This window comes from Chelonoidis abingdonii, chromosome 4, assembly GCF_003597395.2.
Source record: "Chelonoidis abingdonii isolate Lonesome George chromosome 4, CheloAbing_2.0, whole genome shotgun sequence".
NCBI lineage: Eukaryota > Metazoa > Chordata > Testudines > Testudinidae > Chelonoidis > Chelonoidis abingdonii.
Genome location: NC_133772.1, coordinates 123,845,873 through 123,860,329, shown reverse-complemented (window position 1 = coordinate 123,860,329; position 14,457 = coordinate 123,845,873). Strand labels below are relative to the sequence as shown.

The 14,457-nt window shown below is 44.5% G+C and overlaps 1 protein-coding gene across 1 annotated transcript in view; it reads right to left on the bottom strand.

Moving 5' to 3' along the window:
* Positions 1-14,457, bottom strand: part of RIN3 (Ras and Rab interactor 3) — a 104,516-nt gene that overhangs the window by 30,269 nt on the left and 59,790 nt on the right. Inside the window, exon 5 of the mRNA XM_032777432.2 lies at positions 6,859-6,950. Within this exon, the coding sequence (XP_032633323.1) occupies positions 6,859-6,950 (92 nt within the window). The remainder of the gene's footprint in view (positions 1-6,858; positions 6,951-14,457) is intronic.

Below are 14,457 nucleotides of genomic sequence, written 5' to 3'. Positions count from 1 at the left end.
TATCAAAAAACAACAGAGTGAGACAATGCCCTGAGAGAATGCTATCATGTCTGACAAGGTATGGGAAAACTACTTTGTATCAAAAGAAGTGATGCAAACTTTGAACCCAAGTCCACACTGGGAAAAAAACAGAAATTTCACTAGAAAACTGTTCAGAGTCCAACTGTCAGAAGCAGGGCCACCCAGAGAGATGGGAGGGGGGCAAGTGGGGCAATTTGCCCCAGGCCCTGCAGGGGCCCCCACGAGAATATAGTATTATATAGTATTGTAACTTTTTTTTATGGAAGGGACCCCCCAAAATTGCTTTGTCCCATGCCCCTGAATCCTCTGGGCGGCCCTGGTCAGAAGCTCATCCAAAGAGGACCATTGACCTGATGAGTTTTGTCCATTGCTAAGTCTGAAGGCAATAGATAACAAATATGAAGCAATTAAAATAAAGTCTGTATGCCCCCTTCCATGGTCATTGTCCTCAAAATATACCAGTAACCTTAGATAACTAAGGAAGGAGAGAGCATGACAGGGATGGGTGGGCATTGTGGAGCTGAGTTTCCCTACTCGAGGGCAGAAATTAGAGCAGACCACCTGCTACTCTAATTCCATCAGTGTCAAGCGGTCAGGACTCAGAGAGCTGGAGCATAGGATCAGAATGGATCAGACCCATGTCCATACAATCTGGTATCCTGACAGTGGCCAGCACCAGCTGTTTCGGGAAAAGTGTAAGAACCCTGTACATGTTGCATAATCTGCCCCATGCGTTTGGTTTTATCCTTGTCTCCAATAGTTGAAGATTGGCTAAACCCTGAAGCATTAAGGTTCCTATCCCTTCTGCAAGCTGTTGTTAGCATTAAGTGTTATAACCCTGGGTATTCCTGTTATCCATAGAATGCACGATCACTCTTTGAATCTCTCATTGAAACTGGCTGTCTGCCCAGCTCCACCACTGCAGCTCATGGCAGCGAAACAGAGCCTGCAGAATTCTATGTATTGTTTTAAGGCATTAGACTGAAGTATCAGACAGTAGTTTAAATATTTCAATGTCACCTACACCTGATTGGCAGAGAAGCCATTGTTTCAGATGCAAGTGACTTTGACACACTGAAAACTTGTCTTCAGTAAGTGTTTGTATACAAAAAAGGATTTAAGTGTTTTAGAAGCATTTTTAGCATCAAATTTAACCTTTGCCAGGATTCCCCTTCTCTCTGAGATAAATTCTCAGTCACTTGTATTAAAAGACCACATAGCTGAAGAGACCACTTGTTTTTAGTCCTTTGTGTGGTTGCTCACTGTATTTCACTGTATTCCCTACAGGAAGTATCGGGAAGCACAGGGACTATTGCAAATCCCTTATCTATTGATCTAAGGAAAAATGATACTTATTTGTAAGGGCACCCACTGTATGGCCTATGAACTCAGGAATTCCACACCCAACCCAAAGGCATGATAGGAAACACAGAGGTGGAGGATAGCTAGACACCAGAGATAGCGCCAGGCTTAAGCAGTCTAAGCAATTGCTTAGGGCCCCAAGCAGTTCAAGGAGGCCCCCCTATTCACTTGATATTATGTGTTGGGAGTGGGAGGGGCTAGCACTGCCTCTGCTATACACACTAGATTAGAGTGGGGATCCATACATCTTATTTTACTCAGCCAGGACCCCTAACCAGAGAACCGGTGCTCCTTGCATACTCCCAGTGGACAAGGCACATCACTGCGTTTCAGCAAGGGAAGTCAACTGGTCATTTTAGGAATGGAAGCAGTGGCCTGGGGTGCAGATCCTGCAAACACTTGCTATCAGATATAATGCTTATTCTGCCAGAAGTCCCATTGATGTGACTGGAACTACTCCCAGCAGCGGGTGCTATGCCTGCGGCAAGGCTTTCAGGCCTGTGCCCTCAGTGGTAAATTCTGAGGGCCAAAGCCTCCTCTCAGTTACACCAGCATAACCTCCTTAAGCTTCAGCTGAGGGTGGAACAGAAGAGCCTTTGGCCAGGAATCAGTGAAATAGCTCTTGAGTTCATTTTGAGTTTCAGTATATGAGGGCTGGTTCACCCCTGCCTTACCCCACTTTCACACCACAGTAACTCTTTTGATTTCACCTGAGGCAAATTCAGCCCCCATCAGGCTCGCACACATGATATAACTGCACCAGTGTTAACAATGCAATTGCTCTCTCTTTCCATTTGTCATGTGCTGCTCAAAACCCTCTGGCACCACCCATCCACAGCACTGTTTCTTACAGTGAAGCTTATGGATGTCAGCTTATGGTCTTCAACTTGGACCTTCATCACCTACTGTGAACAGCATCAAGCTACTGCTTTAGTCCATAAAGGACTGGGCTGGTGTCTAGGACAAATTTTGGTTTATGAGCATGTCACAGTATTTTCTTACTGAGGAAAGCTGACACTACAGTCACTTCATATTATGATTTCCTCCCAGGGAGAGATGATGAACTGGAATGTCTGTCTTGAAATAAACAAACACACATTGTCAGGGGCAGTTGAACTGTTTGAGAACAAATTAAACTAACAACTGCAAGAACATGACCATTCATTTGGCATCACCTAGTCCGGGGGTTGGCAACCTGCGGCACACAGGCTGATTTTTAGTGGTACGCTGCTGCCAGCTGGGGTCCCGGCCGCCGGCCCCACTCAGCCCGCTGCCGGCCTGGATTACAGAACCCCAGACCAGCAGCAGGATGAGCTGCTCAGCCTGCTGCCAGTCTGAGGTTCTGGCCGCCGGCCCCTTGCCAGCTGAGGTCCCGGCTGCTGGCCCTGTTCAGCCCGCTGCTGGCCTGGATGGACAGAACCCAGGCCGACAGCAGGCTGAGCAGGGCCGATGGCCAGGATGCTGGCTGGCAGGGGCCAGCGAATGGAACCCCTGCCCACTGCCAGTCTGGGGTTCCGTCTGCTGCCCCCACTGCCAGTCTGGCATGCAAAACCTTTTACTGGCACACAAAACCTTAAATTAATGAAGACTTGGCACACCACTTCCCAAAGGTTGCTGACTCCAATCTAGTCTAATACCCTGCTTCCACGAAAAGCAAATGGGGCACAGTTCTCTTTAAATTGTTTAACGCTGCTGCACATTAGCAAATGCAGCACAATGGAATTTGCTTATCTAAGCAGCAGGAGGGAATTACAGCATCCTGTGGGTCGAAGAAGTGACAGGCATATCGTGGATCAGCCTGTGAAAGGGGAAGCTGATGATTTTTCTCAGTAAATATGCAGATGAGGCACTATGCAGAAAACCCAGAGCTAGGCACCCAGGCTGAATAGCCTGGCAGGGCATTGGGCAGATGTCTGGAGTTAAAATGGGGGAGGAATTCTTTTCCCAAAGGAACTGAGGGCCACACACAACTGCCTCTTAGAAGCTGTTCCAGGGCAATAAATATTCCCTCCCATGAAGAAAGAATAGGATGATCTGCTCCCACTCCTCTCTTCTGGCACATCCATAAACCTATATCTTCCCACCCACAGCCTGCTGCCAAGTGGGTCTGCATTGCACACAGGGGTTGGATCCTCCCATGCTGCCCTCCCATCCACCTCCCAACACATTTAGAAGGGCTGGGTTTTCCTCTGTCTTCTCAGTGATGCATCAGTTAAAAGGAGATTCTTTTTTTGATGAATCCTCTCTTTTAAAACCACATTTCAGTGCTCTACACCTTATACTCTTTGACCCTGTGTGTAAAAACCAGATCCTGAAAGGGGCAATCTAGCTTGCAGTGGGACATCTAATTTATGTCCAGTAAGAATACATAACATTTTTGGAGGAAGTGGAAATTGACATCCTAGACTTTCAAACAATGCCAGCTTTCCTTCCGGAAGAAAAAAGTGGCTGCTACCTAGCACAATCTGTCTGTACATATTAGATTTTGTTTTAAGAAGCAATAAACCCAATCCTAAATATTTCATCCTCTTTAACCTTATTGAGATGTCATGGAGCTCTAAGGAGCTCTGGAGAGATAGCATCCCTTCTAGGCAGCTGTATATTACAGGAAGTTCTTTGTCTTCAGAAACTTCACTGGGATCCAGTACACAATTTCAGATGTGATCCCTCTATTGCAGGGGCCGGCAACCTTTCAGAAGTGGTGTGCTGAGTCTTCATTTATTCACTCTGATTTAAGGTTTTGTGTGCCAGTAATACATTTTAACATTTTTAGAAGGTGTCTTTCTATATGTCTATAATATATAACTAAACTATTGTTGAATGTAAAGTAAATAAGGTTTTAAAATGTTTACAAAGCTTCATTTAAAATTAAATTAAAATGCAGAGCCCCGCCGACCAGTGGCCAGGATCTGGGCAGAGTGAGTGCCACTGAAAATCAACTAATGTGCCGCCTTTGGCACAGATGCCATAGGTTGCCTACCTCTGCTCTATTGCCATCATCACGGTGGAAAGAAGAGGACGAAAAAGACCTCAGCTTGCTTTTTTGACAAGCAGCTACACCTCTACCTCGATATAACGCAACCTGATGTAACACGAATTCCGATATAATGCGGTAAAGCAGTGCTCCGGGGGTGGGGTGGGGGTGGGGCTGCACACTCTGGTTGATCAAATCGAGTTCAATATAACACGGTTTCACCTATAACGCGGTAAGATTTTTTGGCTCCCGAAGACAGCATTATATCGAGGTAGAGGTGTACTACTTATTACCAGGTTTCAGAGTGGTAGACATGTTAGTCTGTATCAGCAGAAAGAACGAGGAGTACTTGTGGCACTTTAGAGATTAACAAATTTATTTGAGCATAAGCTTTCGTGGGCTAAAGCCTGCTTCATCAGATGCATGTACTGGAAAATACAGTAGGAAGATATACACCTCTACCTCAATATAACAGACTATATAACACGAATTTGGATATAACGCAGTAAAGCAGTGCTGGGGGGGGGGAGGAGCTGAGCACTCCAGTGGATCAAAGTAAATTCGATATAATGCAGTTTCACCTATAGCGCAGTAAGATTTTTTGGCTCCCGAGGACAGCGTTATATTGTGGTAGAGGTGTACTAATTTTGGCTGCCTCTGCTTCTGGGAGCTCAATTTGAGACACTTTAGAGGCCTCATTTTCAGAAGCTGCTGAGTACCTGCCCTCTGAAAATCAGGGTCCTTATGGTGTCTCAGGTTGGGCTCCCAAAAATTGTGGCTCCCAAAATCACAAGCCATTTTTGAAAATGTAGGTGAAATATTTTATTTTTTGTTACAACTTTGAGCTGCAAAGTAGCATTTTCTGAGCATTCAGTATTGGCTGGATATCCAGAGCCAAGGGCGTTTGGACAAAAGCAAAACTCAAAGCAATAATGGGGGATCCTGAAACTTGAGTGAACCTGCTGGCTAAATTCATCAAAGCTGATATGAATTGAAACTAGTGGGTTTTGCCCAGCCCTACTTGGAAATATAACACAGAATATCAAAAAAGAGATGTGAAAACTCCCAAGTAATTTTATAGCATTAATGACAAATTAGGTCAATACAGATTTTAGGATATCTTGATTTCAGTAATGGGAGACTATTAAAAATATTGTGTGCAGAATAAAGCATTCATATATATATTTATTGGACAGAAAGCACCAAGCTACATAATTTTTCTGCTACATTAGTTCATGCAGAAAAAAACAATGGGAGGAACTATCCTGCTGAGTACAGTAACTGAGCAAACAAGGTTTACATCACTTTGTTAAACATATCAGACACTGGCTTCACCGTGGATATAAAAGAAGTTACAGGTGTAATCTCAAAGAAAAGTCAAAGCTCATCTGGTTCAAAGAGCAGAAGAAAAGTTGAACAGGAAAGTAGTGTTAGAGCTGTTTGTTAGATGCAACATGTGACTTAACTGGAGTGGGTTTAATGGCAAGGAACCAGAGTGGCTTAGCCAGAGGCCCAGTTCAGTTAACGGAACACAGAACTTAGTGGGGAAACAAAATGAGCAAAGTGCATATGTACAACTATTATCTAAGGCACTAAGATTTTGAACAATCATTTACAGCAAAAAGTAGAGATGGGAAAGTCATAATAAAAATCTGTGTTACGCTCTAGACCTAATTTTTTGGGTTGATCAGTTACCTGGAGAGAACCAAGATCATGCACCTTGAAACCACCAAGGATCAACTCCCAAGGCCAAGTAATGAAGGCAGGTCAGCTTTATACATCAACATAAATGAAGATGGTGTTTAATCAGCAAATTGGCACTGGTCTGATATCCTCCAAATGACATTATTTTTTAGAATGGCACCATTCAAGGTGCCAATGGGTCACTAGTTTGGAAGTGGGTCAAGTAGTCAAAAATACCCAATCTTCTGAAGACTCTGTCCTAGTTGAAGCTTGACTCAAGTAATAAAAAGCAGATAAACTCTACCACTTGGTGAGTGACCCATCCACAACGGTCACTGCATTTCCCATGAGTCCTGAGAGATTAATCCAAATGTAGAGGCTTCGCAGCTCATAATTCTTTTTTTTCCCAGTCACTTAAGAACAGGGAAAAGATTGTGAGGTGATGAACTGCTGGAGTGTGAGGGTGTTTTTAGCTTTTCATTTACCTGGATTGCCAGTTATTTTGAATATTTGCCTGTTATGCTGGATGGCACTGATGCACTTTAGTTAGGTTGGAGTGTCCCTTAGTGTGGGTATTTCTACATTGTACCCTGGGCACCTAAAAAAAGGCCTGGACAGGTGCCCTTTTTTAGTGAGTCTGTATAAAAGAAAAGAAAATCCATCTCCCCTGCATTTAGGCTTCTCTACCTGTTCTGAGAGCAGCACAGAGCAGTTGTACTGCCTCTCCTATCCTCCAGCAAAGACAACCCTCAACTGCTTTCAAGTTACCAGTTCCCATGAACTTGTTTAAACCTCAAGCTGCTTCACAGAAGACTTACCTATCCCCAGGCTTGCAATGGTTTCGAGGTCTGCAAAGCTATTGGCCTCCAGTATTGCTTGAGGCAGCCTGAGTGTGAAGGGCAGCAAATCCCTGTGAAAATAAATAAAGCAAAAAACCCAACCATTAAGAACTCCGAGTTTTGCAGTTTGATTTTAGAGATCTGATTTGCTAGCAATTCTAGCTCTATTCTGACAGGTGTGGAGGGCCCTTAATGTCACTAAAGTCAGCAGCAGCGCAGCTGCACCAGTGCAATCCCCAAGCTCAGACAAGGAAAACTGCACTGGCTGAGATTCTCTAGTCTCAAGCAGATTCTCAGCCCAAGTGAGGCTGCTTTGGGCCAGGCCGGTGGCTTCATCTCGGTTTCTTCCATGCTAAAGGCGGGATAAGGATACCCACCCACCCTGGTCCACTGTGAGGCTAAATGCTTGCAATGTTTGTAAAACACAAAGAAACCTTTGGATGGAAAGTGCTATGCTAGAAGGGACCGCAACTGTCATCTAGTCTAATCCCCTATAGCACTTCAGTACTTAGACGGTAGGTTCTTTGGAGCATGGACCATCTTTTTGTTCTGTATTTGTACAGTTCCTAGCACAGTGGGGGCCTGGCCCATTAGTAGCGGCTCCTAGGTGCTACTGCAGTACAAATAATACAGAATAATAAGTATGTACAAAGTTATTAATTAATACTTATAATTAAAATTATTGTGGGGTAACAGACTTTCCTCTATCACTTTTCTCATCACTTCCTACTCTGCCTCCCTCCTTTACAAAAAATTAGAGTTTAACATATTTTAGATTCTAAATAGCAAGGTAGGATTATGGAGTAAGGTCTGGCTACACTGAGTGACGTGACAGTGAGCAACTGGCGAAGGATCAGCTGGGCAGTGGGAAACTGGCTGCTTTCATCAGTTGTCTATTCCCAGACTTGCTAACATTTGGGGTTTTTGAAGGTGTAGAAGTTTTATAAGGAAAATGTGATGGGTGTTAGCTGGATTCCACTGAAATACACCTTCACTCTGAGCTCTATGGTAATGATGCTTTTGGGATCGCTATGAATTCTTTAGGTTTGCTCCTTGTCTAACAATAATTTGCTATGCTGTCTCTCCCTACTCCCCATCCTAACAAGGCCCTTCAAAGTCAATAATAAAATTAACAAGACAGTGAAGACCTGGGTCTGGATGGCTTTATGTGTGAAAAAGCTTAGCTAACCATTCTGCAAGCAGCAGGAAATCCTATTTAGAAAAAACTAACCACATGACTGGATGGTCTCTATTTAAAAAAAAAAACTGTATGAACCTACTGTGAACTGCCTTCCTCTTTACAAAAGGGTGTATATTTTGCTGACTGAAATGCACATGCCATGGCTTTTTAGGAGTGCTAGTGATAGTAATGTAGTATTCAGGCCTGTATATTTGCCAGAAATAGAATTTTGGGTCTTGTTTGCCCATTTGACTTCTGATATTTTTATATTCTTATTAATATGTGTGAACAAAGAACACAAACAGTGTGTGGTACATCTGCCCACAAGCAGATGGGGTGAGAAGAGATAAGAAATAGAACTAAAGTGTTGCTGGGTAAAGTGGGAGTTTAATATACGAGCGCACACTTGAAGGACAATCCTGCCTCAACTCCTCTCCCGAGATAAGGTCGTGCAACCAGTCAGGAGGGGCGAGGGGGATGGGGGAAAGGTATAAGAAACACTAAAAGCCAAAAAAATGCCTGTCCGTGACTGAAGCACAACCTCACTCCTTACCCCTCCCATGGGATACAAAAGAGGTGGTACTGAAGCCCTCCAGACCCAAGACCCTCCAAAACAGAACACAACCATAAATTATAAGGGGTGGGACCAAGGGCGGCCACTACAGGTATAATTATGCTTGCTAAGGAAGGGAAAGAGGTCACAGTGAAGGCTCTGCAGAATACAGAGCTATGGATATGCTTGCTTGATTAACCCCAATAAATATTACATTGCTGGCACTTCGGACTTCTGGTCTTCTGCTTTCTGTCTGTGTGACAAGAACCAGGGGAGGGAGAAGGGAAAGCCCTTAACATGGCTATTATGTGCATCGCTGAGCACTGAATTGTGTAACTATTTTTAATAAACTGAGTTCACGTTTGTATCTCTTTGCATGGAAAAATTTTTGGTGTAAAAGAGGAACAGAGCGTGAGCCATTGGCCTTCTCTTATTCTGTTCTTTGTATGGGTGTGGGGTATGTGGGAATTGGCTTCATTTTTTATTTAGGTAAATATTTGTAATTTGGAAAATACCAAGAAATGAAACCCCTAGAAAAAATCTATTTTATTCACTAGCTGGGCTGCCACTGAGTCACCCATTCACCTACAAGTACTATTTTAGTGCTTCGAAGTAATTTAGCCACCATGCCAGAACAGACTTAGCTTTCTCCTGAGCAGAGGCTCTCAGTTATGATAAATTGTTTCCAATTATTTATAGATTACTATTGACTAGAGTCTGAGCAGAGGTCACACAACTCATCAGCATTCAGAAGCACATGCTGAACTCCTACAAACTCCCAGCACTGGAAGACCAGTGCCTAATAACCTTTGTTTTAATCTAGTGCTATCAGAAAATTATTTCCCGTTTACCTTCTCTTATCTGACAGCAATCTCTGAAATTAGCAGAAACATCCAGAGCATAGGTTACATTCAGTAATATCATTTGACTTCTGAACATTTTTCTCTTTGTTGGAGATGTACATTTTTAGCTGCGATAGGCGTTACTAGAATTGCAATGCAGAAGTGAGCTGAGTTGTCTTTTTCTTTTTTCCAATGGATCATACGATTAGAGACTCTTCACTAAGGCTGTTTACACCACTCTGGCAGTGTAAGTGTTCTTAAACATACTTTATGGCCTTTTTACACAGCCTAAGCAGTGTAAAGTAGCTTTATGATAAATGAAAAGTAGACCTCTCTTAAAATGTGAATAATCACAGTAAGGGTCATGTTCTTTGCTCTAGGAATGACAGCATAGTGGATCACAAGCTAAATATGAGTCAACAGTTTAACGCTGTTGCAAAAAAAGCTAACATCGTTCTGAGATGTATTAGCAGGACTATTGTAAGCAAGACACAACCTCATGAAGAAACTTGCACAAATACAGACAGACAGATATCATCTTCCTTTCCAAATGCAAACGGATGGACATCATACCAAATGGACTAAAGGTAAAAAATCCACTGCTATCTACATACTACACAGACCACAGTGAGAGATTATGCATAATAATCAAAGAAACTGGGAACCACCTGATCAGCATTCCTATACAGCAAACAGGAAAAACATCAAAAAAGAGCTCTCCAACCTGGAACGTTTCATTAATAACCAAACTCCATAAAAAACGGACTTCACTAAAATAAGACAGGAATCTACAGCACTCACTTCACCTCTCTACAAAGGAAAAAGGACTGTAAGCTGTCTAATCTCCTACCTGCACATGGGGACACAACCGTAGTACCCCTAACCCACCCAGCAATATCGTCAAATCTATCCAACTACACACTCAGCCCAGAAGAAAAGTCTGTCCTATGTCGGGGACTTCTTTCTGCCCTGCCACACCAACATGACACAGTTCTGTGGCGATCTGGAAGCCTACTTTCGCCGTCTACGACTCAAAGAATACTTCCAGGACAACACTGAACAGTGCACTGATACACTGGTACCCTCCCACCAACAGCACAAGAAGAACTCCACATGGACTCCTCCTGAGGGTCGAAATGACAGTCTGGACCTATACATTGAATGCTTCCGCCGACGTGCACAGGCAGAAATCGTGGAAAAAAACACCGCTTGCCTCATAACTAAGTCGTGCAGAACGCAATGCCATCCACAGCCTCAGAAACCACCCTGACATTATCATCAAAGAGGCTGATAAAGGAGGTGCTGTTGTCATCATGAAACAGTTCTGACTACCAAAAGGAGGCCGCCAGACAACTCTCCAATAAAAATCTACAGCCACTTCCCTCAGATCGCACTGAGGAATACACTAAGAAACTGGACCATCACTCAGGACACTCCCTACACTAACACCGGAACAAATCAGCATACCTTAGAGCCACGACCAGGGTTATTCTATCTACTACCCAAGATCCACAAACCGGAAATCCTGGACGCCCATCATCTCGGGCATTGGCACTCTCACTGAAGGACTGTCTGGATATGTGGACTCTCTACTCAGACCCTATGCCACAGCACTTCCAGCTATCTCCGTGACACCTCTGATTTCCTGAGGAAACTACAATGCATTGGTCACCTCCCAGAAACACCATCCTAGCCACCATGGATGTAGAGGCTCTCTACACAAACATCCCACACACAGATGGAATACAAGCTGTCAGGAACAGTATCCCTGATGATGCCACAGCACAACTGGCTGCTGAACTCTGTGCCTTTATACTCACACACAACTATTTCAAGTTTGATGACAAATATATCTACAGATCAGTGGCACTGCTATGGGCACCCGCATGGCCCCACATATGCAATATTTTTATGGCTGACCTGGAACAACGCTTCCTCAGCTCTCGTCCACTCACACCCTTTTCTACCTACGCTACATTGATGACATCTTCATCATCTGGACCCATGGGAAGGAGACTAGAAAAATTCCACCACGATTTCAACAATTCCACCCCACCATCAACCTCAGCTGGACCAATCTACACAGGAGGTCCACTTTCTAGACACCATGGTGCAAATAGGTGATGGTCACATTAACACACCCTATATCGAAAACCTACCGATCGTATGCCTACCTTCATGCCTCCAGCTTCCATCCTGGGCACATCACATGATCCATTGTCTACGCCAAGCACTGAGGTACAACCGCATCTGCTCTAACCCTCAGATAGAGACCAACACCTACAAAATCTCCACCAAGCATTCTCAAAACTACAATACCCACACGAGGAAATTAGGAAACAGATCAACAGAGCCAGACGTGTACCAGAAGCCTCCTACTGCAAGACAAACCCAGAAAGAAACCAAGGACTCCACTGGCCATCAGATACAGCCCCAGCTAAAACCCCTCCAACGCATCATCAGGGATCTACAACCATCCTGGACAATGATCCCAAACTTCACAGGTCTTGGGTGGCAGGCCAATCTTGCCCACAGACAACCCGCCAACTGAACGTATTCTCACCAGCAACTGCACACTGTACCATAGTAACTCTACCTCAGGAACCAATCCATGCAACAAACCTCGATGCCAACTCTGCCCACATATCTACACCAGCGACACATCACAGGACCTAACCAGATCAGCCACACCATCACTGGTTCATTACTGCACGTCCACCAATGTATTACGCCATCATATGCCAGCAATGCCCCTCTGCTATGTACATCGGCCAAACTGACAGTCACTATGGAAAAGGATAAAGGACACAAATCAGATATCAGGAATGGCAATATACAAAACCTGTAGGAGAGCACTTCAACCTCCTGGCCACACTATAACAACCTTAAGGTGGCCACCTGCAGCAAAAAAACTTCAGGACAGACTTCAAAGAGAACTACTGAGCTTCAGTTCATTGCAAATTTGACACCATCAGCTCTGGACTAACAAAGACTGTGAATGGCTTGCCAATTACAGAACCAGTTTCTCCTCCCTTGGTTTCACACCTCTACTGCTAGAACAGGGCCCCATCCTCCCTGATTGAACTAACCTCGTTATCTCTAGCTTGCTTGCTAGCATATATATACCTACCCCTGGAAATTTCCACTACCTGCATCTGACGAAGTAGGTATTCACCCACAAAAGCTCACGCTCCAAAACGTCTGTTAGTCTATAAGGTGCCACAGGATTCTCTGCTGCTTTTAAAGACACAAGAAGTAATTCTTCCACTCTACAATATACTGTATTGTGCGATCGGGGCACCACATTTCAGGAAAGATGTGGACAAACTGGAGAAAGTCAAGAGAAGAGCAACAAAAAATGATTAAAGTCTAGAAACATGTCGGTGAGAGAAGATTGAAAAAATTGTGTTTGTTTAGTCTGGAGAAGAGAAGACTGAGAGGGACATGATAACAGTTTTCAAGTACATAAAAGTTTGTTATGAGGAGGAGGAGAAAAATTGTTCGTCTTAACCTCTGAGGATAGGACAAGAAACAATGGGCTTAAATTGCAGCAAGGGCGGTTTAGGTTGGACACTAGGAAAAACTTCCTGTCAGGGTGGTTAAGAACTGGAATAAATTTCCTGTGTAGGTGGTGGAATCTCCATCACTGGGATTTTAAGAGCAGGTTGGACAAACACCTGTCAGGGTCACCTAGATCAGGGGAGGGCAAACTTTTTGGCCTGAGGGCCACACTGGGGTTCTGAAACTGTATAGAGGGCCGGGTAGGGAAGGCTGTCCCTCCCCAAATAGCCTGGCCCCCACCCCCTATCTGTCCCCTCCCACTCCCCCTCCCTTACCGCCCCTCTCAGAGCGCCCCGACCTATCCAACATCCCTGTTCCTTGTCCTCTGACAGCCCCTCCCGTGATCCCCCACCCAACCACCCCCCATGAACTCCGCCATATCACCCCTTCTGCTTCCTGTACCCTGACTGCTCTGACTCCTATACACACTCCCACCCCCTGACAGGCCCCCTAGGACTCTGATGCCTATCAAACCACTCCCCTGCTCCCTGTCCCCTGACTGTCCCCTGGCAGCTTGGTGAGCTGAGGCTGCGGGGGAGAGGGCAGCAGGGGAGGGGCCAGGGGTTAGCCTCCCTGTCCAGGAGTTCAAGGGCTGGGCAGGAGGGTCCCGCGGGCCGGATGTGGCCCATGGGCCACAGTTTGCCCACTTCTGGTCTAGATAATACTTAGTCCTGCCTTGAGTGCAGGGGACTGAACTAGATGACCTCTCGAGGTCCCTTCCAATTCTATGATTCTGTGATTTAAGTTGAATTTAAAACTCAACTACATAAAGTAGGAGTAGGATGCTCAGACTGTCACAGCGATATAGTTGGCATAAAAGTGTAGATTAGATTAGACTGGATTACTGTAGATGCGTAGGCTAGGTTACCCAGGGATTCCATTAGAGAGGGCCTGGCCCTGCTGAAATGGACAAGATGTCATACGTCTTTTCTAGCTCTAGCATCTATACAGTATATTTTGAATTTCTGTCTTTAAATAAATGCCTGCTGTTAACTCTTCACTCTTGTGATATTTTTTTGTTTAATGCTGGTCAATTAATAAAAATAACCCAGGTAACATTGAGGCTTCTATCGCCATCTGGATTAGATTCAGATTCCTCTGAAGTGGAAGGACCAGTTTATTAGTCCAAACTTTCGGCATGGAATATCTAAACCAAGGTCTGTCCTCAGGCTTGCAGAATTTAATCTCAGGTCTTGTCTGCTTTATATGTACATTAATAATCCATGGCACTTTTTGTAACAGTAGGTTAACCGTGACACGTTTCACCAAAAATTCCCTTGTCCAACTACTGTGCAGCATGCTATGGACCAGCTGTGGGCCCAAGTCCTATAGACTTTAGACAAAACTTCCAGGGAATCATAGAATATCAGGGTTGGAAGGGACCTCAGAAGGTCATCTAGTCCAACCCCCTGCTCAAAGCAGGACCAATCCACAACTAAATC